This window comes from Aphelocoma coerulescens, chromosome 1, assembly GCF_041296385.1.
Source record: "Aphelocoma coerulescens isolate FSJ_1873_10779 chromosome 1, UR_Acoe_1.0, whole genome shotgun sequence".
NCBI lineage: Eukaryota > Metazoa > Chordata > Aves > Passeriformes > Corvidae > Aphelocoma > Aphelocoma coerulescens.
The window spans coordinates 14442068-14467209 of record NC_091013.1 but is presented as its reverse complement, the minus strand read 5'-3'; the positions used below and the strand labels follow the sequence as shown (position 1 = coordinate 14467209).

At 39.1% G+C, this 25142-nt stretch overlaps 1 protein-coding gene across 1 annotated transcript in view; it reads left to right on the top strand.

The window, feature by feature from the left end:
- The window catches only part of SMS (spermine synthase), a 42265-nt gene extending 17799 nt beyond the window's left edge, over positions 1-24466 (top strand). The window contains exons 3-11 of the mRNA XM_068999520.1: positions 4529-4622; positions 5036-5100; positions 7545-7720; positions 9528-9684; positions 10592-10679; positions 11643-11757; positions 12253-12332; positions 22634-22749; positions 24061-24466. Of these exons, the coding sequence (XP_068855621.1) occupies positions 4529-4622; positions 5036-5100; positions 7545-7720; positions 9528-9684; positions 10592-10679; positions 11643-11757; positions 12253-12332; positions 22634-22749; positions 24061-24103 (934 nt within the window). The 3' untranslated portion in view covers positions 24104-24466. The remainder of the gene's footprint in view (positions 1-4528; positions 4623-5035; positions 5101-7544; positions 7721-9527; positions 9685-10591; positions 10680-11642; positions 11758-12252; positions 12333-22633; positions 22750-24060) is intronic.
- The last annotated feature ends 676 nt before the right edge of the window (positions 24467-25142 follow it).

The following is a 25142-nucleotide window of genomic DNA, read 5'->3' as shown; positions in this document are numbered from 1 at the left end:
TGGGGCCCCAGCAGTCTCATTTTTCTGAGCTGCATGTTTTTAGATTGCTTCCAGGATGGTTTTAGGGTCACATTAAGCAGCATGCTTTTACTGAAATGTCACTATCTTGGACTAAACTGTTAAAAGTTAGGTTTAAAAAAATGTGAAGTTTTTGTCTTATTTAATGTATACAGTACTTTGTATAGTGCCTAGTATATTTCAACAGATTGAGAAGTGTTAAATCTAGGTTAAGGAAAAAAAATCAGTGAAGTTAATCTTTGGAAATTGATATCAACTAATACTTTGTTTTAATGTCTTTACTGCTTGTGTGCAAGTAGTCTTTTGTTACACTGCGTAGAGCTATGAGGGACTTTTTTTTTCCTTTGTGCAACTATGCTCCCTCTTTTGTCATGTTCTACCTTCACAGAGCCCCCCAAACCTGAAACTTAAGTCATTGTTTCTACAGTAGAAGAGTGTCTTCTAGAAAATCTTTGACTTCCCCTATACACATACCCATTTTTAACTTCAGTTTCTGAATTCTTGTTTAGAGAAGTATAATCCTACTGGCATTTGACTTCACTGTTCACAACAGTGTAAGCTTTACCCAGTTGAATTTGGTTTGTAGATCACAGAGATGCTGATGAATATGTTAACACTGTGAAGGGAGGGGGGAGTGTGTTTACTTTTTTCTTTTCTTTGTTAGGCTTTTGCTAACCACTCTGTGTGCTAGTCAGCATATTTTAAAGGAGTGGGATGAACATTCTTCAGCTCTTTGTTACAGGCTAAAATGTTGTAGTTGCCTGTGGAGTTACCCAGAGTATAGAAATGGACTGAAGAATAGGAAGGAGTTGGTAGGAATCAGCGGCAGCTACTCTGTCATTGGTTTAATTTTCCTATTCTGTAAGAAGAGAACTGGAATGATGGTATAATGAAGAAATGTGATTGCCTAGTTCCTTAAGGTCCCTGAAGTACTTCGTAATTAAGATGAAGAACACTTAAAAAAGACTATGTTTTAGGGAAACAATGTCGTGCCTTTTTTATAAATTTTATATTTTCCTAGTATTAACAGATTTTTATTTCCTTTCTCATTGAGTTGTTTGACAGGTGATACTTTTAATGGCAAGCTGTTTTTGAAATACTTGAACTATTCTATTTTATAGTGACTCAAAGTTAGTCAGCAGATCAGAGCTTTGATGGATAAATAGGAGTTTGTAGGTACCTGTACGTCTATCCAGCTTTATTCTCTGGGTGTGTGGTGCTGGGAAATCCTTTCTTGGATACGTGAGATTGCAATGCTTCTTCCTCCTCAGTGCAAGTAAGTAAGGTAGGATGATACACATTTTGGGTTAGATCTTTGCTTCCTAGTTCTGTTTCCAGCAGTTACTTCTGGATTTGTGGGGTTTGGAATTTTGTTGACATCTGATGTTTCCTGATGATCAGGTGGTAAGATGCAGCACTGAATAGAATTGTTTCTGTAGTTGATGCTTGTTTGCATACAAGCACAAAAAGCTTGAGTACTGCACTGGAGGATGTGACAGATACGCAGGTGCAGCAAAGAGTGGAGCCTTATTGTAGTGGGGGCTGCTTTTCAGATGCAGATTTCCTTGCCAGATGGAAAGGAAGAGGATACCTCCTCACTGAGCCTTTTTTTTCCCCCTCACTACTTTTATGAAATTACATGCAAGCACACACCAAAAGTGTGGCAAGTGGTTTATTTTTTAAAACAGGAATTATATTTTTCAGAAAGATGAGACAGGAGGGCCTAATTTTGAAGCAAACTTTATTTTTCCCCTCATTCTAAAGTAATCTTTCTTGTATTTGCATAGGTAGAAAATGGAAGCTATATCATTGTTTTAAAGAACCTTCCTCCACATATTAAAAGAGCTGCTGCTAATAAAAGCCTGCATTCATATATGTTCTGCCAAGCAGACAAATGTAAAGTGACAAAAGCCAGCATAGCCTTTGCTATTTGCTGATTGAAGCTAGTAAGTCTTTTGTGGGTTCAGCTTTGGCCCACCACTGCTGCCTTAATACTACTTAATACTGGACTGCTCACTTTTTTGAGTACACTTGTACTGTTGGCTGCATGTTTAAATCTTTACAGGCATCTTAGCTTGTTTTAGGTGTTTGTTTTCATCCAGATAACTTATAGCCAAGGTGTAACCAACCTGGACCTGTATTACTGTTGAGAATTATGAATTTCATTCAGGTTTTTTTTACCATAAACTAGTGGAGAATATCAGCCAGAAACTTGGAACTTGAATTTTTGTCTCATTACACAGCCTGCTGCCTTTCATCTCTTCCCCCTTTCCCCAGGTGTCAGGACCCTACTATTCTGGTAGAGATGACAATTTGATAAAAAGAATGATGTTTCTGCAGTGCTATTGTCACTGTATTCTAATGCCATCACATCACTTACAAATCTGAAGTTGTGTGGCTATACTTTCAGAGCAACTCTCCTCTCTGCCTCTGTTTGCCTCCTACCTCAAAGCAGAGGCAGGAACATCCTCTCATGGAGTCAAAGGGGAAGTGAAGATGTCAGCTGTCAAATCTTATGACAGCTATGTGATTCTTGGAGGAAATTAATTTAAAAGAGAACTCAAATCATGGGATAATGAAATCTGTTGCTTATTTGTGCCAACAACAACTCCTGGAATATGGAAATGAACTGATAAAAAGTTTTTCTAACAGTGAAAATATTTGACACTGTGCCAGTTTTCAAGGAATCAAATTACAGAGCTGTCATATGAACTGCATTTATGTATTTCTGTCTGTAGTTCCACAGCTCTGAGGGCGTATGGAATTTACCCTTTTCACTGTGAATGGTTGTGTCCAAAACCTGCTGGAGTGACCAGTACTTCCACCTTCTGAGTTCTGCTCTTTTGTCTTTCTCTCCTTTAAAAAAACCCAACCCATCGTGTAAACAGAATCCTGGTAGGCTTTTGTGTTCCCTCATCAAAAACCTGTGTCGGAGGACACCTAGTGGGGAAGCTGTGGGGTGGAGGGAGCGTTGCTCCAAGGTGGTGACAGTCTGTGGGCTCTGGGTGTGCCTGTGTGTTAAATAGAAACACCTTTCCTTCCTGGAAGCAAGACCTGTGTGCAGAGTCTTGAGGAAAGTCTCAGGCTTCCCAGGCCTATCCTCTGAAGAGAACTGGGTGACAGTAGTAACACATGAGAGCTGCAGATCACTGCTGTTCCAAAGCCAGCAAGGGTGTTTTTATTCTTAAATTGCTTCAGTCAGTTTCATAATTTGATCATTTTACAGTTACCAAAAGTTGTCTTCAGATAAAACAGAATAATAAGGGTTTTATTTCTGACTGCACCTAAGGGCTGAAGTTCCCAGCACCATGGGAGAGGTGGTGTTCATATTAGGCTGACAGTTTGCAAAAGGAGCTGTGGAAGAGACAAAGGTGGGAGTGGTGGGAAGATGGGAGGTCATGTAAACTTATTGTCACAACAAGAGCTAGTCTGTGTTTTCCTCTGGGGCTGAGTGGGGTGATAAGAGCAGACAGGCAAAGAAAAGAGCATTCAGAGAATGATACAGCTTTATCTGAGGTTTCTGTGTTGTACTAGTGCATTTCTATCCCTGAATACCATTCTTCCTTTGTTTAGCCATTTCTGTTCTCATCCCCTCTTCTGCTCCGTTTTTCTGGTGTATGGTTTTTCCCCTCCATTTCCTTTATGTAGTCCACTTGTAGCCTTTCTGTTTCTTTTTGTATTCTCTCCTCCCTAGAGTGGGACGGATATTGCCTCTGCTACCCTCTCTTCTTGTGTCCTTCCACACTGCCCTTAGCTCTTGTTTTGTTTCTTGCAAGTTCTCCAAGATTCATTGTTTGTTCACCTCATTTGTGTAGCATGGTGAAGCCTTGCTCTTCAGTCTTGAAATGTTCCTGTAGTAAATACACAGTAGGAGTTATGTTGACTTTGCATCTCTATTCATCAATGAGAGTTTACTGCTGCAATTTCTTTGCCAGTGAAAGCTGTGGTTTGCTCCAGGATGTGTATTGTTTCCCACTTACAAATTTTTACTCAGCTTTGAATGTGATCAGTGTCTCTGAATAGTTGCTATAAAAAGTTTAAAAAAAACCCAATCAGCAGGAAGCCAAACAACCAACCCCAACCACCCTCCCCACAAAATGAAACAAACACACCCCTAGAAGCGAAAAGGAAAATGTCCAGTTGTTTTCTTAAGGCTTGTTTTCAATTAAAAAACCAAAACCAAACCAACACACCTGTTCCAGCAGGCCTTATTTAAAGAACTGAGACTAGCAAGCAGCGTATTCTCATTGTACCAGGGTTGTTGTGGCTCAAACACCCTGTTTCACTGCCTTGCTTCCTACTGGTTTTATTAGTTGTGTAGTGATAGGCAAGTTCTTGCAACTTTGTTTGCTCTTCCTTGCAGAGGAAGACTTGAGCTGTCACTGCCAATGGTTACAGATGCTGGGGAAAAAACATATGCATTCTGAATTTTAATATAACTTCTTTCAGATTTTACTTCCTTACTCTGATTTTTGATAATAAATTTGTCATCACTGTCTCTCTGTTGTAGTTTTGCCAATTTGAGAATTCATCCTCATGGATTAGTGTTGGTGGATCTGCAGAGCTACAATGATCACATGAAAGGAAGAGAGGAAGTTGATCAGGTATGAGTGCTGCTTACTAGGATTATCTAACTGCATGGGGAGCACCTATTTTTTTTCAGGTCGATCAAAGTCTATCTTGGTAAAAGATCAAAAATATTAAAGTCAGTTCAAACCTGGATTACTGAAGAGGAGCAGTAACACCTGTTGAAGTTGTGTACACACAGGAGTGCATGAATGCACACGCTCTTTTGCAAGCACTGGGTCTCATATTACAGCTGCTGTAATATGGGCAGTCTTGCTTGTAACCAGCCTGAGGAGGCAAGATAGTTACTCCTGGGCTTCTAGTGTTAATTTCAGAGCCTTTTCATAGCAGGTGCTATGTTTTATTGCCTTCCAGGTAGACTAATTTTAACAGATATTTTACGTTAAGTGATGATCTACAAATTCTACCTCATGTTTGCTATTTTTTGCAGCTTCTAAACAAAGTAGAAGAAAGAATGAAAGAATTGTTTCATGGTAACATAAAAAGGGTGAAACGGTAAGTTTGTACCTCTTCTTCTGTATGTGATTTGTCTGCATAGTTACTAAAGATAATAAGCAAGTTATGCTTTGCTGTAATGTGTGAATAGCCTGGAGTATGAAGATACAGATGGGATATTTTTTTAGTTTCTTGTGATGATTGCATGAAATAGTGAGAGAAAATGCAGCCTGGAAGTGGGAACAGACTGCTCTGGAAGGGCTGGGCAGCCAAGGGTGGCAGGGGAATAGGCCAAGGCATAAACTGTACCCTATGGGCCACATCCCACAGCCCATGGAGAAGGTGAGCTGGTGATGGTGACCAGCGTGAGACCCATCCCTGTGACTGCCAGGCTGGGCTGTAGTACTGAGGCAGCTTTGGGGGCGAGCTGGGTGTCAAGGATTGGCCAGACACTTGGGCAGGTGGGATAGAGCTGCATTGCAGCTCTGGCACAGGGACCAGGGCTGAGCTTTAAAGCTAAAATGAAGCTCAAGCCAATAGAGGAGACCCCACCCTGACAAGGTTTCCTGCAGCTCTTTCTTTCACATCTCTGCCTCTGGTGTGCCTCATGGTGCTCACTGTGGGCATGTTAGGTTTAGGGACCTGACAAGAATATAGATATGTTTTGTAGCAAACTTTTATTATAAAATTTAAGGATGGAGGCTTTGTAAGCCCTCTGTCAATTTGGATTATTTAAATTCAAGGCTGAATATTAAATTTTAGGGACCCAAATTGTGGCTCCTGGCCTGGTGCTGAAGTAACTTTCATACTGGATGTGGGTTGTTGTTGTCTTCATGGTGACTATCTGGCAGTGACTGATACCATGAAGCCAGAGAGCACTTCCTGTAGGCATGCCCATGGTGGAAGATGCAGTGGGTGCTTGAAGGACCGTAGAAGTGAAAATGGGTTAAGAAAAGTAAAACGCAAGTGTAAAATCAGCAAGGCTCAGTAAAACCAAGGAACAAACTACAAAATAGGAAAACAGTTAAGCAGTATTATGGCAGAAAGTAGATCTGAAGTTTGAGACCACAAGTAAAATGGTAGTAATATGAAAAGTGGTATTATACTTGAATATTATTTGTTTTACAGTTGTATGTAAAACAGTAGTTATCTTGCTTTTACTTCAACCTGGTAAAGGCTCACAAGGTGCACAGTGTATGAACACAGATGATCTCATAGATTGATCTCCTCAATATGTGTTACTGAGGAGAAGCTTTGAGGCTATTTTGATGCTGAAATGATACAGGGAGTTTGTGGAATCCTTGTGATAGGAATTTCTTAAAAACAGGTCAGGAAAACATCTGCCTGAAGTGACCTACATCTTTTGGTTACTGTAGTATAGAGGATGAACAGTGTATCTGGCATGGATCTTGTCACATGCTCCTCAGCGTCCTTTTTTGCTTGTTTTTGGTTTTTCCCTTTTTTTAAAATTTGTTTTGCATCGTTTTGGTGTCAGCTGCACACACGCAGCTGCAGTAGGGTGAATGTAGCTGGAGAAGTTTTTTCGTGCCTTTTTGTTGTTCTGAGCTAAGGAAGGGTCGCTCTTGCTCCCACTTTGTGCCGCCATCTGGCGGCTCGCTGAGGGTAGGAAGTGTTTCTGGAATGTTGACTGGGAATCACTAGGGAATTGAGAAGCAGCTTGTCTCTGTCTGGTCTTCTGCTACACCCTCCTCTGGAAAAAAAACCCCTTAATTCTTTCAAGTGTATGTGGGGGATCTGATGAACTCTGTGTCTGCACATTTTGCCTAAACACAATCCCTTTGATCATTTGCTGTCATTTCAAAGATAGTTTGTCTTTACAGGTGAAATACTGATTTGAACCAAGACACATCTCTATGGAATTAAACCCTAAAACCCACAAACAAGAAACCCAAAACAGTCTTTGCAGATGCTTGAACCACTTTTAAAAAGTAATACAGACTATCTGCTGATATCAAGGATTGTGCTTATGCACTGCAGGTTGACCCAGCTCAGTTTGAAACACTGTAATAGTTCACTTTTTGTTTCTCTATGTATTAAAATCTCTCTCAGTACAGCTTCTGAGTAAGATGCCCTTAATCTCAAAGAAATGGCATTCTTAACTGAACTGAAGATTTTTTTGTTGTTTGTTTTGCCTGCATTCTGCTTTTGTATTATTTTCTGATCATGAGCTGTTTCTTCTACAGAGGCTTGTATGTTATGTGAATTCCATCTCTTTGAATAGAGTGAAATTCACAGGTACATTGTAGAAGTTGTACATAAAGAAGAATCATTTAAGTTATCTGTGCCTTAGCAACTTATATATATTTAACATATGGCTGGTAGGTTTCTTATATCTGTTGAGTGTTAAATGTAGCAAGTTTTCTTAGATACCTCTTGTAAATATTACTTATTATGGTGAATCCATGGGATATTTAAAGTGGATTTTTTTTAAAAATAAACATTCCAATTTTTTGTGATCTTTTACTCATATTATTTCTTTCTAGGTTGCCAGCCATTTTGAGAGGAGGTGTCATTGATAGATACTGGCCCACAGCTGATGGGCGCCTGGTGGAATATGACATAGATGAAGTTGTTTATGATGAAGATTCACCTTTTCAGAATATTAAAATTCTGCATTCAAAACAATTTGGGAATATTCTTATTCTCAGTGGGGATGTTAGTAAGTACCATCTCATTTAAGGATCTCTGGTGTGAAAATGTCAGAAGTGTTGTTTTCTGTCCTGATGTGGCAGTTTTATTAGATGTCTAAGAGTCATGGTTCTGATGCTGGAAACTGTTTATGCATGTACACGTGTATCTGTTCCTTTATATTAAGGATGTCAATCAGGCTGACCAGTGTAAAATCTAGAGTTGAAAAAGAAAAGATTTATTTTTCCAGAGTTAGTATCTTTGCTGCAGAAAGTGGCTGAGGAGAATAGATGGTGTTCTGTAGCAGAGCGTGCTCTACTTCATTCTTTTATATGAGCTTTTCCCTCTTGTTGCCAGTCCAACCTTCTGAGAGCTTCTCTTTGACAGCAAAACAAGCTACTTTGTCAGTCTTCAAAACACAATGTAGTTCTAAATAAATACGAAGAAGTGGGAGCTGGCATGTGTGTATGTGTAACCCTGCTGCTCCCTTGATTCTCTAAGGGAATTTCCTGCTTGGTGAGGTATAGGGCAGCTGTATCTCAAACCATTTAGCTGCTTTATTGGTGAACATCTTTTGACTCTTCTTCAAAATAATAGAACTGAACTCTTAAGTTAATCAAAATAGCAACCCAACCTTTATGTGAGGGTTTTCATGTGTTGTACTTTGTGCCTGCTGACCTTTGTATTTTTGAAAGCAAACTTAGAAGAAAGTGGACTACTGTTTTTTTAAAACTGGAGACTGCTGTTTTCTAGAAAATCTAGGCAACAAAAGGATTGTGCTTTGTAAAATCTTAGTTCTTATGTTGGAAAAGGACTGACTGTGGTAAATGAGGGCTGTTGCTGCCCAGGGATAGAATACCTATCTTCACTCTGATGGCAGAGAAATTAAGAAATTGAACTACAGCTTTTTGAAATCATTGGAAGTACCTCTAACCATTCAGTTAGCTTTCTGCAACTGTCTAGAGGGGTTCTGTGCAGATGGCAGCTGAAAAGCACTGTTACTGAATGCATTAGCAAGGTATTTTCTAATCCAGATAGAATTGTATTAGAAATCATCAAATGTAGTACTCAGTACTTCTAGCCAGAAATTTTCATCAGAGTTTAATGTGGAGATGAGGTTTTGCTTGAACATTGTGACAATGTGCCTTGTAGAAAGGGACGTATGCCATTACTTATTTCCCTTCCATGGGATTTTAAAACAATGCTTTGTCTCATGTTGTTATTGTGCACTCGTAACTGAGGTGGTGATTGCCAGGCAGAGTGATAGGATATGCCACGATGTGCTGCTGCACAAAGCTTGGTCCTTGTAGTGCAGATCTGTTATTGCAGCTTGGGAGTGTTAGTGCCTGCTTTGAAGCTGATGCTGGCAGAAGGCAAGCTGCAGGGCCCTTCAGCACCTGGGTGTTAATGGTCATGTTTGTTTCTGTGCAGGGATCCACTGGTGTGCATCTAGGCTAGGTTTGCTCTTTTTAGCTGGGGTCCATGATGTATTTTCAAAAATTTCCAGATCTGTCTCTTTCAGGATTAGTCTGAGATAAAAAGCCACTGAAGTATCAAGTTACAAAGACTGATGGTTTTGGTCTCCTACTTTGCTTCTTTTGGCACACAGTATTTCCGAATGCTGAGGTGACCATTTGTTGGGTTCACATGGAGAACTGGAGAAATCCTGTGTGGGATTCTGAGAAAAATCTCATTACTTGTACTGTCTCTGAGAGCCAGGTTGTTTCTGTAGATGCTCTTGCTTTTGTCTGTATTGTATCACCTCTGGATTAATACCAGTTAATGAGAACAACTGAAGACTTAATATTTCTGTCCAATTCTCTCTTCCTTCCATTCAGATCTGGCAGAAAGTGACCTGGCATATACTCAAGCCATAATGGGCAGTGGAAAGGAAGACTACACTGGGAAAGAAGTGCTAATCCTAGGAGGTGGTGATGGAGGTATACTCTATGAGATAGTCAAACTGAAGCCAAAGATGGTTACTATGGTAGAGATATCCTTTGACAATTGGCCTGTTATTCATATCAACCAGAGCTTTCTGCTGATACGTTAGCACTGAGGACAGTTACTTGTCAGGTTCTGATTCGCATGAGGAGATAGGGTCTTAAATGAAATTTCTTTTTGTCAGCTTAGAGAGACCAGTGACTGCATATTTGTGCATCATTATGCAACACCTGCTTTCAGGTTCCCAATCCATACTAAAATACTCTGAGTAGTAGTTTAAATAAGGCTGGAAAGGGATGCCTCTGTCATCATTCTGATGCTTTCTCTAGTAACAGAAGACAGATCTGTCAAGTTTGTGTTTTGGGCTCTGTTCTGCCTTTTTGAGTTCTTCTGTTTTCCTAAAGAAAGCTGTAAAAAGAATAGTGCCTAGAAGCAAAAAGTTTAATCAATAGGAATGCCAGGACTTGATGAACTGTATTGATGAATTGACCAACCCTGTTTTAAAAATACCAATACAAATCAAGTTTTCAACATTGTGTAGTTCATGTAGTTTGTAATGTAAACTGCTGTTAGCCATGTGAAATGTTGATCATCCTAGATTTTGGGATCCCTTTGCTAAGACTAAAAATAATTGTCTTAAAAGTGTAGGTTAAAATCTGAACCTAGTTTAACTTTATGGAGTTTTTAATAGTTTTACAGTTCGCATTTCAGGGTTTCATGGTAATGATAACCTAAAGTATCAAAAATATTGGTTAAAACCAAAAATAAGCACTTCCTAATCATCTATTTGGATGTGGAGGCCAGTTCGTAAGGTTGGCTATTGCAGTATATACACCAATAGACACATCCAGTTATTCCTTTGTGAATGCCACCTCTTTGAGAACTTGTTTCTGAAGAAGTAGAAGCTGTTACCTCTATTACTTCTGGAGTGTATCATGCCTTGACAAACCTCAAACATTGACCAAATGGTGATTGACGGGTGTAGAAAACACATGCGTAAAACGTGCGGAGATGTCTTAGACAATCTGAAAGGAGAGTGCTACCAGGTAATGTTTTGTTTTTCTTTCATTACAAGTAATATTTCAAATACACGTTGACCTAGTCTGGAAGACTGCTATGGCAAAGTTTTGGGGACAAGTTTTCTCACTCAAGTTTGGGAAGCATTTTTTCCTTTTGTATGACACTTGCATATTTTAATAGCTGAAATTCATGTTGGAAGTATTTTAACTTTCAGTCTTCAGACTTCTAAAATTAATTGCATATGCAGCTTTTAAGGAATGTGAAATAGGAGAATGTTTGCTATAACTTAGAAATAAAGAGGAAATAGCAGTAAGAATGTAGTGTTTAACATCATTCCTTAAACTGTTAAAAAGATAGAAGAAATGTGTATTTCTTAGGTGTTCTATACAGTTGGAAATACCTGAATTTGTAATATACATTTAACAATTATTTTTAATTTGCGGGCAAAATCCCTTAGCATTACACTGCTGTTATATTAAAAATAAAAACCCCAACAAATGTCATGCATTCCTGCAGTTGAGGTCTTTGTGCTACATCTGACAGCACTTAAAAATGAGCCCAGGTGTAGCCTGTTTTTGTTTTCATTACTGGTCCATAGATGCTGTGATAGATAGTAACAGGAGTGAGCTAATGAAAACACACAAAAAATTAACAGATAAGTCACATGCTACTGTGGAAATCAACCCTTCATACAAATAACTTACTATACTCATAATGTGGAACTGCTAACTGTTGTCAGCATTTGGTAGGAAGAACAGTGGTTACAGATCTAGGAACTTCAGTCCTAGAGTGCCTGTGTTGTCATTGTCATAATTCCTACAAAGTTCCTCTTTCTGTATGATGTAAAAAGTTGAAGGTGGAGCCTAAAATTAAACATGTATTTAATTTTGATATTTTCTCTTTTAATTTCTGTGAATCCCCATTTGTTCCTTTTACCTGGTGAGTTGTAGGGTATTTTGAGAACTAGCTACAATATCTCATTCTTATAGGTTCTAATTGAGGACTGTATTCCTGTACTGAAGAGGTATGCCAAAGAAGGAAGAATGTTTGATTATGTAATTAATGATCTGACAGCTGTTCCAATCTCCACATCTCCAGAAGAAGGTAAATCTTGTAATTTATTTTCTTAAACTTCTGGAGAATTTTCAACATTTCTGTTCTTCTGCTGCATAACAGTTTACAACGTAACTGCTTTCACTTTTTCCATTTAAAAAGTAAATCTGAGAGGAAAAAAAGAGATAGTAAGACATCTGTATTTTTGAAAATTTTTTGAATATTAGAAAAGGCTAGCATGTGCCTAGCACTCTTTTAAATCTTATTCCAGAATAATATGAACTCATGTAGTTCTTGAGAAGTATTTGGAGTTCATACTCTAGTAAATTTTCCTCACTTTAGAGTTTATTGGAAACTTCTGGAAAATTCCTGTGAAGAAAACCAGCAGTACTCCTGCCATCACTGCTGTTGCATATGGTTTACATTTGGGGTTTTTTAATCCAGGCTTTATTTTTAATTTTTTTTAAGACTTTGCAAGTCTTGAATATGTAATAAGTAAATAAGCCAATAATGTGCAGTTGTTTTTCAATCACTCCCCATATGCAGATTCCACATGGGAGTTTCTGCGGTTGATTCTTGACCTCTCAATGAAAGTCCTGAAACAAGATGGAAAATACTTCACACAGGTATGATATCTGGGTGTAATGAAGTACTGCTTTGTATCTATTGCAATTTGCACTGTTTCAGTTAAAAAAAAAAGACAAAACTACCTTAAAAATCTACTACAAGCTGGTTTTCTTCCTTTAATGACTTACCAAGCATTTTTGCATGAAAGTTAGGTTTTGCTAACTGACTTGTCTTTTTTTCATTATTTCGGCTGAATATGTAGCACGTTTGTCTGGAGTTTAAAAGCATAATTGTAAGACTCAGCAAGGCATACTACGGAATATTGCAGCTGAACAATTCTTTGAAAAGCAGAACAGATGTACTTTATGAAGAGATACATGGTTTTTAAGCTAATGTCTCCAGTTGTAGAGTGTAAAACATGAAAATTTATCGTTCATTAAGGTGTAAGAGTTTTGCATAGGTGCAGGGGGATGAGAAAATTAATATAGCCACCTCATAGATAATAGAATTGTGGTATAGCTTTCCACTGAAAATACTTCATGTAATCCTGAATTTGGAACGCCACAAAGCTGTGTGCAATCATACAAGAATGTGACAGGAGCCAGCAGATGGTTCAGTGAAGTCTAAGTCTCTGAAGTTGTGTTTCTTTTGTCATGCTCATAAAACTAGTCTTCTGATGTGTGGAGAATCTAAGTACTGTATTTTGGAATAATATCCTTAAGCTCTGAAATATAAAGAAATTGGTCTACTGTAAAATTGTGCAGGTTTTTAAAGAAATGCAAAACTTGTGGGATGAGGTTTCTGGCAATTCTAATATGCTGCTCTATTTTAAAATGCTGTTCTATGGGCAAGAGAAATGATCTTGTGGTTGAAATATAAGATACGATTAACATGATTGTACCACACTCTAAATTTTAATGGTGTTTCTGTCCTGTTACTAGTGGAAATATTTATGGCAGACTTTGATATCAAAAGGACACTAAATCTTTTGGAAACAGAGAAAGTTGTGTTGCAGTTACTGTACTTATACCATACACAGTGAGACTAGCTGGCCTTATTGGAACAAAGGTAAACATATGTCTGGGGACAGGTTTTTTTTGGACTTTGCAGAAGGGCTCTTGAGAATAAGCTTGTGTTGAAAGCTGGAATGATGGCTGTGCTGTAGCCAGAGGACAGGAGGGTTGTTTTGTGTCAGCTGGAGCCAGCTGAGGTGGAGACTGGTGCAGCCCCTGCTGCCTATCCTGTTCCTCACGGGGGGAGATAAGTTGGCTCTCCATCATCTGCTTGCACAGAAAGAAAGGACAGCAGTCCTGAACCAACCCTGGTGGGTTTTAGCTGTTGTGAAACTATGCAATATTATATTTTGTGGTCTCAAAGCAACAAGGTGGTACATGGCAGGATGGGAAAGAAACAATATTAAAAGTGACATGGCTTAAAATTGTGGCTAATGGGTAGCCAATGAAAGGGCTGTAGTATAGAAGCAGTGTTCTCAAGCAGTTTAGTCTTCCTGAAGGTGTTGAAAAAAGGACAATTAATACTGGGGCAAACAGCTTTCAGAGCTTTTGATACATCTACTGATACACTACCCAGCCCATTTGATGGTTCTTGTAGCCCCTTCCCAGCTGGGCCTGAAAAAACAAAATAATCCTCTGTAAGAATGGAATAACCCTCTGTATTGGGTTTATCTGACCAGGTTTTGATAGTGGGGGGGAGCAGGGAGGGCTCCCCCATGTCTGACAAAGCCAATGCCAGACTTGCTTCAGGGTGGACCAACTTCTGGCCAAAGCTGAGCCCATCAGTGACTGTGGTAGTGCCTCTGGGATAAGATTTTTGAAGGGCGAAAAGTTGCTGCACAAACAGCAGTTGCAGCCAGAGAGAGAAGTGAGAATATGTGAGAGAAACAGCTCTGCAGACTCCAAGGTCAGTGGAGAAGGAGGGGCAGATGTTCCATGTACCAGTGCAGAGATTCCCATGCAGCCCATGATGACCATGATGTAGGAGGCTGTCATTCTGCAGCCCATGAAGCTCCACCGGGGAGCAGAGATCCACCTGCAGCCCCTGGAGGACCCCATGCCAGAGCACGTGGATACCTGAAGGAAGCTGTGACCCTTTGGGAAACCCACACTGGAGAAGGCTTGCTGGCAGAACTTATGACCCTGCAGGAGACCCATGCTGGAGCAATTAATGAAAAACTGCAGCCCATGGAAGCACTCATGTTGGGGAACTTAATGGAGGACTGTCTCCCGTGGGGGGAGACCCCACGCTGGAGCAGAGAAGTGTGTGAGGAGGAAGGAGCACTAGAAATAACAAGGGATGAACTGACCACAATCCCCATTCCCCATTAGTGCAGTGGGGAGGAGATAAAGAATTTGTGAGTAAAGTTCACCCTGGGGAGAAAAGAGGGGTAGGGGAAGGTGTTCCTAAAATTTGGGTTTATTTCTTATTATCCCACTCTGATTTGATTAGAAACTTGAGTTTAGTACAAAGGTGAGTCTGATTGCCTGTGATGGTAACTGGGGAGTGTTCTCTCCCCATCCTTATGTTGGCCCGTGAGCCTTTTGCTGTATTTTCTCTCCTCTGTCCAGCTGAGCAGGGGAGTGACAGCATGTCTTTTGTGGGTACCTGGCATCCAGCCAGGCTCAACCCACCACATCCTCAGACAACTCAGTAGTCTGGTCATAGGATGAACAGACTTATCAGGGTGCTCTAAAGAAAATCAGCTGTCTATAACTTTGTTTTAATTATTTGAACAAATTTAAATTCAGCTAAACTATCTGAAGCTGGCTACTCAGAGTATTGGGTTAGACTATGGTCGGAAGTTCAAACATAACTACTACAAACTTTGGCAGCTTAGTCACACACTGGGAACTCATAAATGATTTTGAATGCTCTGTTGTGCTTGCTGTTGAATGCCAGTGGTTTCAGCTCTGTGTATTAACTTTGGGAATTTAAGTTACTTTTGTTCCCACTATCTACTTTCAGGATGCATATATTACACAGCAGGCCTTGCTGAAGACACCATGTGCCTTTTAAGGCAGTTATGTTTTTAAAACACAGGACTCTGTGTGCCCCCCCCATCCCTTCTTTGCATTTTGGTTCTCTAAACCAAAAAATATTAAATATCACCAAGAAAGTGGCTGAGGGAATGTCCACTTACTTGTTAGAGCCTCATCTTTGCTAAGATGAGGAAATGTCTCATAGGAAAAATGCAGCAAAAGATTGTTGTCCTGTGGACTACTGGCCAGTAATTATAGTTGCTTCTTCTGCCTTGGCATTATATTGTACTGACATTGAAAATTTTTGTTCTTTGTAGTTTGTAGCATGTCCCCTTGCACCCTGAACAGAATCATGTGCATCTAGTTAGGATGTCATTTATTTCAGTGCCAAAGAAATGCTTTACCCAGAAGTGGAGTTGTGTTCACAGAATGCCATCCTTTCACATACTGTATTGCTGCCTGACTGTCTCAATGCCACTGCTGGGAAAAATAAAGGGAAATGCTCATCACCTCTTCATTGAGCTCTGCACAAGTTTTAGGAAATGTTCTAAAGTGAATTTTCAGCAGGCAGGGTCTAGTGCTGTTGAACTCCAGATGGATATAATTTATCTGAGATTGTAAAAAGAATTACTTCTCGCGTGCTACTCTAACACACCTGGTGGTTCCTTCGGGATTCCTTCCTTGGGTGATCCTCAAAGCAGTCTCCAAATGCTGGTGCAGAATGTCCTGTCACCACTAGGTGGAGGCAGGTAACTGGTATTGCCTGGCAGTTTATTAACATTTTCAGACATTCTGCCTGTGGAAGATTTTTCAGACTATTTATTTGTATTCCTAGGGGTTATAAGAACTTATGTGGCCAATTTAAGATGCAGGAGGGACTTCTTCCTTTTTTTCAGCTCTGGAAAGATGTAAAAGGGGAAGTTAATGAATGTCATTCTCTGCTGCTTTAAGTCTGTGTCTGAGTGTTTGGGGAAAAAGGCCTCCATACTTTCTCTGTGCAAATAGTAATCACAGCTTAGAACAAAAACTTGTACGAGTAGCAGCTGTGCTTTACATGCCCTTGCTTTTCTAGCTGCATCATCCATATTGAGTGTTGCAGTCTACACAGAGAGTCATGAGCTTTAGGGCCCTTAGCCTGCAGAACTTGCAAACCTGTCTGTAGGTTTAAGACTTGAAGCTTGTTTATGAAAACTTACTGTTAAACATAATCCCACCACTCTGAGGTTCAGTGGTCATATGGCATGCTCTTATTTCTATTCTTCTGAAGCTGGTGCTTTGAAATGTGTAATGATATGACACAATACAATATGACACGATATGAAGCCATGTCTGCTCGGTGTTACTTTCTCCAAGGCAGAGCCAGTTAGAGGTACATATTCCCAGCCATCACAGTGGAGAGAAGTTTGAGTTGGTGAGGATGTAAGACCTTGGCAAATCCTGAGGTGCAGTTTCATCTCTAATACACCTTCCCAGCAACTTGTTTCTGAGCACCTTAAGTGTTTTTACAGTATTGGACTTCATAAAAGTATGATTTTTAGATGGCCCCAGTGATTTCTTTCAAGTGAGTATGTATTCTTGTAGATGATTTGTTTGTGGCTTGTGTTTTCTGAACCATCACTCTCTCGTGCCTTCGAAGTAGCACGTGAGGATTGTCCCAAGAGCTGTGAAACCATGGTCTAGTAGATGCAGAGACTGATTGTAAGGTTGTTTGAGTGTCAGTGGATTGTGTAGCTAAGAAAATGCCTTCTTCTGTGCTAAGTTTTTGTTCTGTTGATCTAATCTTTTGAGGTTGAGAAGGCTATCATTTTCAGCCTGTTTATAAAGTGGAATCTTTAAAAATACCTCTAAACAGGAATTTGTGACTTCCTGGTTGGGGTCATTCAGCCCAGGCAGGATAGAAACTCAGACCACTCACAGGTTCCAGTAAACAGCACTGACCCCTGGTGCAAGGGATCATGTGTCTCCCACGTGAACATGTGGCCCTTCACTAAGCTGTCTCTTCCTGGCCACTCTCTTACACAGCCCTCTAAATGTCCAGACAATCATCATGTTGCTCCATAGTTAGACTCCTTTTTTTGGCTGCTGTGTGGGCTTTCTAATTAGCACTTCCAACAAGGGAGCAAGATTCTCCATGACTGAACCATGAAAGGATGCTGGAAGAATGGCTGTGTGAGCCTCTGTGATTTCTTGGTAGTTTGAGAGGCTTTAAGGAACAGACATTTTCATTTCCTTTTGTTACTGAGAGTTCAGCCCTAAATTAATTGATCTTTTGGCCAGTGGAGGTACTTACAGTCAGGTTTGCCTCCATTATTTCCTTAACAGCCCTCTGTGTCCCCCCAGACTTAAGCCTAGCTTTTATGCTAGATGTTTCATGATCAGTGTCTCACTGCTTGTTAGTCACTGTGAAGTGAGGAAGGATAAAACCAAACCTTGGCGATATCAAATTCTGGCACATTATTACAAAACAAAAACAGAAACCCATGTTAAAAATTAAACTTCTCTGGCATACAGTCACAGACAAAGGTGTCCAGTGACAATGATATGTGGGATAAGACATGTAAGAAATGGGCAAGTAGGGAAAAGGGACCCTTTCACCTGCTTTCAAGTCACTGGTTTACTTTCTGAGGGTTGGAGGAAGCATAGTGGCCCAAGTTCAGCCTGTTAATAGTTGATGGACACATCCCCTTTATAGGTGGGCAGAGTTAACTGGAACTTACAGGGTTAATTTAAACAATTTTTTTTTGCTACTTATTTTAAGGAATGTTTTTTGTCGGTCCAGAACTGTATTTGTTATTTAAATGTGTTGTGCATTGTGCTGTAGAAACCTAAAAACTCATGGGTCTACAGAATATATGCCTTGTGAGAGCCCAGAAAAACTGATGTTGGGAGACAGGCATGAGCTGTTGAAGTGAGTGCAAGCCCTGAGCAGACTCAGGATGCAAAGGCTGTGAAACAGTTCAGGAGTCATCTGTCTTAAACAAGGTCTTACTGATAAAGATTTGTTAATCTCAAAGTTTCAACCGCCTCAAGTACTTTTTTGTCTGAAAGATGCTTCTTAAGGAGTAAAAAAAATTTCATCATTCTCCTAGTTCTTACCTGTCAAATTGTTTGACGTGGAACAGAAATTAAGTACAGGGGGTTGGGCAGAGGAGTTTGGTAGGGTTTTGTATGTGTTGAAAATTTGAACCCTGTGGGAGAAAAAAGAACGTGATTTTGCTTATTTCATTCTGAAAACATATAATTAGTGAGTCATCTGCTTTAAACCTTATTAAACAGCATTCAATATTAGCTATTGTTTGAGTTATATGGTGTCTGTCCAGAACAAACAATGCATTACTCTACCACATAACTCTTCATTAGGCAGTTAAAGTGAACACAGGTTATTAGACTGATCTCTGCATTGCATTCTGGGCTTGGTTCCCTGTGGCACTCTAGTGATACTAGAACATCTAAGTGTGATTGACATTGTTACTAACACTGTAGCCTTGGTTGATAAAGCTGGTCACGTTTTAAAGAAAGGTGTTAATAATAGTGATTTTTCAATAACTTTATTGAAATAAGCCTTATGTTTTGTAGAATTGATTTTTGAAATGCTTAACTCTGTGTTGAGTAAAGCCAGATAGTTACAAAAAATAGTAACAATGCAGAACTATAAAATCCTGTGGTGTTTCTCCAGAAGAAAAAGGTTGATAGAAGAGCCAGGTGGGTTGTCTGAACCTTTAGGCAAGATCTTGATTTGGAAATTGGGGAGTTGTGGGTTTGAAAAGCAAAAATTGTTTCTTGGCATGTTCACTGCTCCTGTAATTTGTTTTCCATGGTGTCTGCAGTGATTTGTCTCTTGCTAGAGAAGGGAGAAATGATGAAATACTGAAGCAACAGTCTGGGAAACTGGATACTTCTCTGTCACTGTGTATCCTATTCAACTTCCTACATAATAGTGGTATGCTCTGTAAATTACCTAGCAGCATTTCTATTTATGACTCAAATTACACACACAGGTTGGTTTTCAGTTTCCTTTTGCATTCAGTCTGATGTTGAAACAAAATGATATGTTTGGTAAAAGGCAGCTGAACCAAAAAAGCCCACCACAATCCTCTGGATAATGACAGGTTACTGAACTCTACTGCAGCAGTCTGTTCATTGTTGTGCTCAGTAAGTGTTAGTCTTATACCTTTTTACAAATCTCATTTGTTTTCTGATACCCAAACCCAAATATGAAAAATTCCATATAAAGCATGCCACTTTCCTTTACCAAATAAACAAGTACAGGTTTGTTTGTGCAATATGATCAAAATTATAATCAAACATGTTTTATGCAAGTTCTTTTGAAGGAGGGCTTTCCCAAACATGCTTTTTTTAAAAGATTATAGAATGATAGAGTGGAATCATTGATGATTCCTGTGGGCCCCTTCCAGGCCAGGAAATCCTAAGTCCAGCTCCTGGCCCTGTACAGGACAACCCCGAGAATCACATCATGTGCCTGAGAGCATCGTCAAGATGCTGTGTTAAGATTTTTTTTTTTAAGTTGAGTCTTTCTTCTTCACTCGTGAAAACTTGAGCACAGTCCAAAAAAAAAAAAAAAATTTAGCATGATGCAAAAAATTCAGAGGAAGATTGGTGGAATGAATTTTCTTTTCACTTCCTCTGGAAATAGAAGTGTTTTAAATACTGTGAAAAAATCCTACCAGTAAAAAGTAGGAGAAATAGTATAAATTCCAAAGTTAGAATGTACATTTTACACTTCGGTTCTAATTATCATCTGATGTTGTTACATGGAAAAATCAGTGTAAATGGAGCTGTGTAGAAATACTGATTTCAAATGTGACCTCTGCTTGTATTGGCCTCTGTCTGTTGTATGTTTTAAAGAGCACAGATAGTACTTGTTCAAACTCGTCTTAGCTCCTTGCTTTGTGAAAATTAACTTTTAGTTGCACCTGTGTGCATATAATCATTTTTAAGGCTATTTAAAAAAATCTGGGAGTGCCAAAAGAATTTACACAGTAAAATGGGTCTTTCTTAAAGACTGTTCTGAATTTACAAGCTTCACAGTGTGTTAGCAGAGCAATACAATGTGTGAAACACAGGCAGTCAGACACTTAGGAAGCATTGAGGAAGTCCTGGTTCCTGGGGTCCTCATTTCAAGTTAGAGATCCTAAAATATTGAATAAGCTGTGACTGTAAGGGAACTAATTTTTTTTTTTATTAGATTAGCTTTTTCTTATTGAACCATCTGTATTCTTTCAGTCAGGTGCAAGTTACACATGTTATTGAAGGGCAGGAAGAACAAGACACTGCATTCAATGGTCAGTAAAAAAAAAACCCCAAAACTGTGTACTTGTGGGTACGCACAAACACTTCCCAAAGTCCTTCAGTGCACCAGGAGGATCCTGCCACTCCACAGTGGGTGGAGGCTGTTGCTTTAGACACTAACATGTAACTTCTGTGCCTTGCATTTCTTGCCATCATTTTGTGGCGCTTTGGCTCTTGTGCTGGATTATTAGGAGCTGTGTATTCATTAACATAAAGATTTCTTTTTTGTTCTCTTTTTTATCTTCTGTGGTGAACATTCCTCCACTAGAAGTGGTAAAATGTGTGGGGAAGCTTGATGATTTTTATATTGAGAGCTACTGTGGAAAATGCTAGTTAATGCTTCTGTTTCTGCTGATCAGAAATCAGAAATGGAAAGCAGGCTTTGTGCTAGATCGAGGTAAAAGGCATTTATATTTATACTACCTGCTAGTAAACCCAACCATTAGGAGAAGTTGGGGACGTGCATCTCCTGAAGATCTCATCCTGCCCTGCATATGGCCAGATTGGCACATGCTGTGTGGGCAATAGAGATTTGTAGTCATCATATAACTTGCTGTTCATGTGTAGTGTTACAGCATAGTTGGTTTATCATGCTTGGGGCCTATAGGTTGAGCTAAAATTCCTCAGGAAAGTAGTGGACATAGAAGACCACACAAATCAATTCATTTGGCTGTCAATGTGCCAAGGGCCTTTAGCAATATCTCCACTGTGACCACAATTACAGAATGTATTATTTCTGTGCTGTGCCACAGCAACAGTACACTTTTTTTTTTGGTGAGTCTTCATTCAGTGCCTCATACCTGGAAAAAACCTGAGCAATTTGTGGACCATGCAGTGGTGATTGTATTCAACTTCACTTGATTTTAAATTAGTGTCCAGATAACTTGTATTTGCCTCATTCATTCCTAAGAGCATTGAATTTAAGGTTGTGAACTTTTTGCTAGTCTACTCAGTTATGTAGGCAAGAAACTTGACAAAGGTTTTTATTTTTTAATTGAACTTACACAACTTTTATTGCTTTGGATATTTGGTGTTTGTTCAGTCTGGTGTTCTGTGAACTCACTGTTACCACTAAATCTTCAAATGTGTTCTCCAGGATATGGAGAATTCAGTCTTCTAATTAGAGCTTTCTCCATATGGGCATCCCAGATATACATTGCAGTAACTTCTGCTTCTTACTAATACTTAGCTTGGGACAAGGTAGTGCTTGCATAAAAGAGTTGCTGGGGAGGTTGGGTGAGTTTTTTTGTTTGAGTTGTTTTTGGGGGGTGGATATTTTGTTTACTGGGATTTGTTTGGTTTGGGGTTTTTTGTTTGTTTGTTTTTGTTTGGGGGGGTTGGGTTTTTGGGGGGGGGGGTTGTTTGTTGGTTTGGGGCTTGTTTTTGTTTTAATTCCTCATTCTTTGTAATCCTCAATGTGTTTGTATTCCAAGAATGATATGTTTGGGTAATATTGTTTCACCCCTAAGACAAAAAAAGGTATCATAGGAATCACTTCCTTTTCAGAATCATGATGTGAAAACTCAAGACAATGTAGCCTGCAGCCAGAGAACTTCTGTATAATTTGATGTATTTAGTCATAGTGCTTTGTGGAGGAATCTGCTTAAAACTGATAGGCTATAGTTTTTTTAATAGTGCATTAAGCACTGTAAGATCTAGGCAATGTTAAATAACAGAAGAATCTGGACACTGTAATACTGTTTACTAATAAATGTAAGCAATCATTAAGAAAATGGTTAGGGAGTGGATGTTATAGGTAAACAACACATGGTGGTCTGTTTTAACTGGAAGCCCTCATATAATGGTTCCTTCTGCTAATGAGAATATAGATAATGCCCCCATACTTACCCTTTCTTGAAAGGATACAAATTGTTGTTTGCTACAGGCAGAATGAAGACAAGCTGTTCATTGTTTGCCTTGTAAATATTAAATATTGAGAACAGCATGTATCTGCTTCTCAAGTATGTGGAAGTCTTGCAGTAATGTCAAAGTATATATTCATCTGAAATTTTGCTTATTTGCTTGATTGTGACTGGAACTTTTTTTTTCTTCAGGGAAACTGTATCAATCTGACTGATGCCTTGACTCTGTACGAAGAACAGCTTAGCAGGCTTTACTGTCCTGTGGAGTTTTCAAAAGAAACTGTGTGCGTTCCCTCCTACATGGAATTGTATCCTTAAAGACTGAAGAAGACTGAAGAGTGTGTATTAATAAATCAAGCTAGCATAGATTGGTTGGAGGTAATGAACTCAAGCAAGAAGGCAGCTCTGATTTAAACACTTTTTTTCATAGTAAATGCACTACTGCAGTTTTATTTTGAGGATAATTGTAGGAATTGTTTTTTAGAAGTGCTGTAAATTCACAGCTGGTGAAATGATCAGTACCTTCCATGAACAGGCTGTGTTTTTGTTAATGTTCTTGAGTGGTGTATGTGATGTGGGATAAACTGTTTGATAAGGGTAATGCTGCCTGGGAGTTCTGACAAGGCTGTATCTTCTTATTTTCTTTTTTGTTTTACAAAAATAAGAAACTAACTTCATACAGATTAGCATGATCCAGATCTTTAAATATTGTCTGACATATTGAACATACAGCTCAGACTTGATTTTTAAGACTGGGGAATGGGGAAGAGAGTGATACCTATCATTACTAGTTAGTGTTACTGGAAAAAAGTATTCCAAGTGGAGGGGTATGCATATTCTCAGAAGCATCCCATTCCTAAAAATAATCCTTCAGAATTTCTTCAGTTTGTGGGTAGCAGGGAAGTTATATAAAGAGCTAGAAGTTTAACCTTCAAGCCCTTAGCTTGAGAGGGGCATTTTGATCTGCTCTAAGGTGGTTCTGGCTGCATTTTGCCTTGAGTGTTTACTGCTTTTATGGGATCTCCTTGGAAATGTTTTGCAGGGTAAAGCCTGCTGTGGCTGTCTCTCTTGACAGGAAACATCTTTCCAGGATCTGCTTACTCATAATACATTAAGCATGTGATGCTGTGACAGCCTTTCTTCTGTTGCATGTGTTCATTTTGCCTCCCTTCTGTGTGTCTAACCCTGGTAGTGTTCAATGCTGCAGCCTCCATACTGACCCCTTACTGACTCTAGACTGACTTTAGTCAGCTCCTCCTGCTTCTCATTATTGTCAGCTCTCTGTGAAACTCAGATTTGACCTCACATTTTCAAGATAAAAGAATGTGAAGGATATACAGATACTTGCCCTTAAAAGTGTGTGGATTCAGAGAAACAGGTTATTTTTGCCTTTACAACTGCCAGACCTTAATTGAATGTGTATGTGATTTGAAGTGTAGGCATCCCTGAACTGCTGAATCAAAAAGAGAATCCAGGGAGATTTCACTTTTGAGTGTTTTGCCTACCCTTTATGAGCTACTGGAAGTTTTCAGAATTTAAATATAAGTAAAAAGAACTACATTTTAACCGTGTACTACGAATGTTGCCTTTTCTTTTCCTTAACTGCTTATTTTCTCCAGATGGGTATTCTACACAATTTGGAAGAAACAGACTGACATCTGAACATCAAGATTATTTGAAATTCTCCTAAGTGTACATGCTGCATGGAGCATATAGGCCTGCCACATGCTGCATATTGGCATTTTGAATCTTTAAATTATATGCTGTAGATGATCCTGAAACTTAGTCATGCTATTGATTGTGAATTCTTTAAATGTTTTTTTTATTATTATTTTAATTTAAAAGCAAATGGAAAATGTATATTTTGACAAGCTAGGGTGTTATTTTTGAAAGTCAACTTAAAGATGAATAAGCAGCAAAACTATATAGCTGCTGACTGCACTGAACCTTTAGAATGTGATCCTTTTTATTTTTTTGTAGATCTTCACAAACTGGTTGATTAAAAAAGACATCTTTAGCATTTCATCCCTGAAGGGTGGTCCATGGAGTTCTTGTTGGTTTTGTTTTTCCAGTAGATTTTTCATCTGTAGTGCTTTTTAAAAATGCGAGAGGGTTTTTGTGTGGTTTTGGTTTTTGTTTGGTTTTTTTAATGAACACTGCAGTGCTTCCATATAGACAAGGGCATAACTAAAAAGAAAAAAAATCTTGTGAGAGAATACTCCAAGCCCTTTGTTGCAAAGGGAAGAAAGCCAGTCTTAAATTTCTATTTACCCTAGTTTTCTTCATCATTGCTGTAATCTCTGCGGCAGAAGAATCTTTGGCCTTTTACATCCTGGAATTCTTTAGTTGCTGCCATATTGATTATTTGGATTCTGACATGGATTTAACAATAGGTTTGTACTGAAGCATGAAGATCAAGACTGGGTTTTCATTCCACCCAGTGCAAGTAATTGAGCATAATGAGGTTCTTGTGGGCATATCTTCTCCCCAGCCTTATGGGAAGCACTAGATTTTTGAAGTAAAGGTTGGCTTAGAGGATGAAGAAATGTGGGTGTGATGTGATCTGTCTTTATGTGCACCTGTACTGAATGTTCTGAGGGGCAAGTATGTGTGTGCTTCAGTAGGATCAGTGCTGGTTGTATTGCCACAGATGGTTCATATTGTGTGAGGCTCTCGCTCAGTTAGACTCACTTGCAGTGTA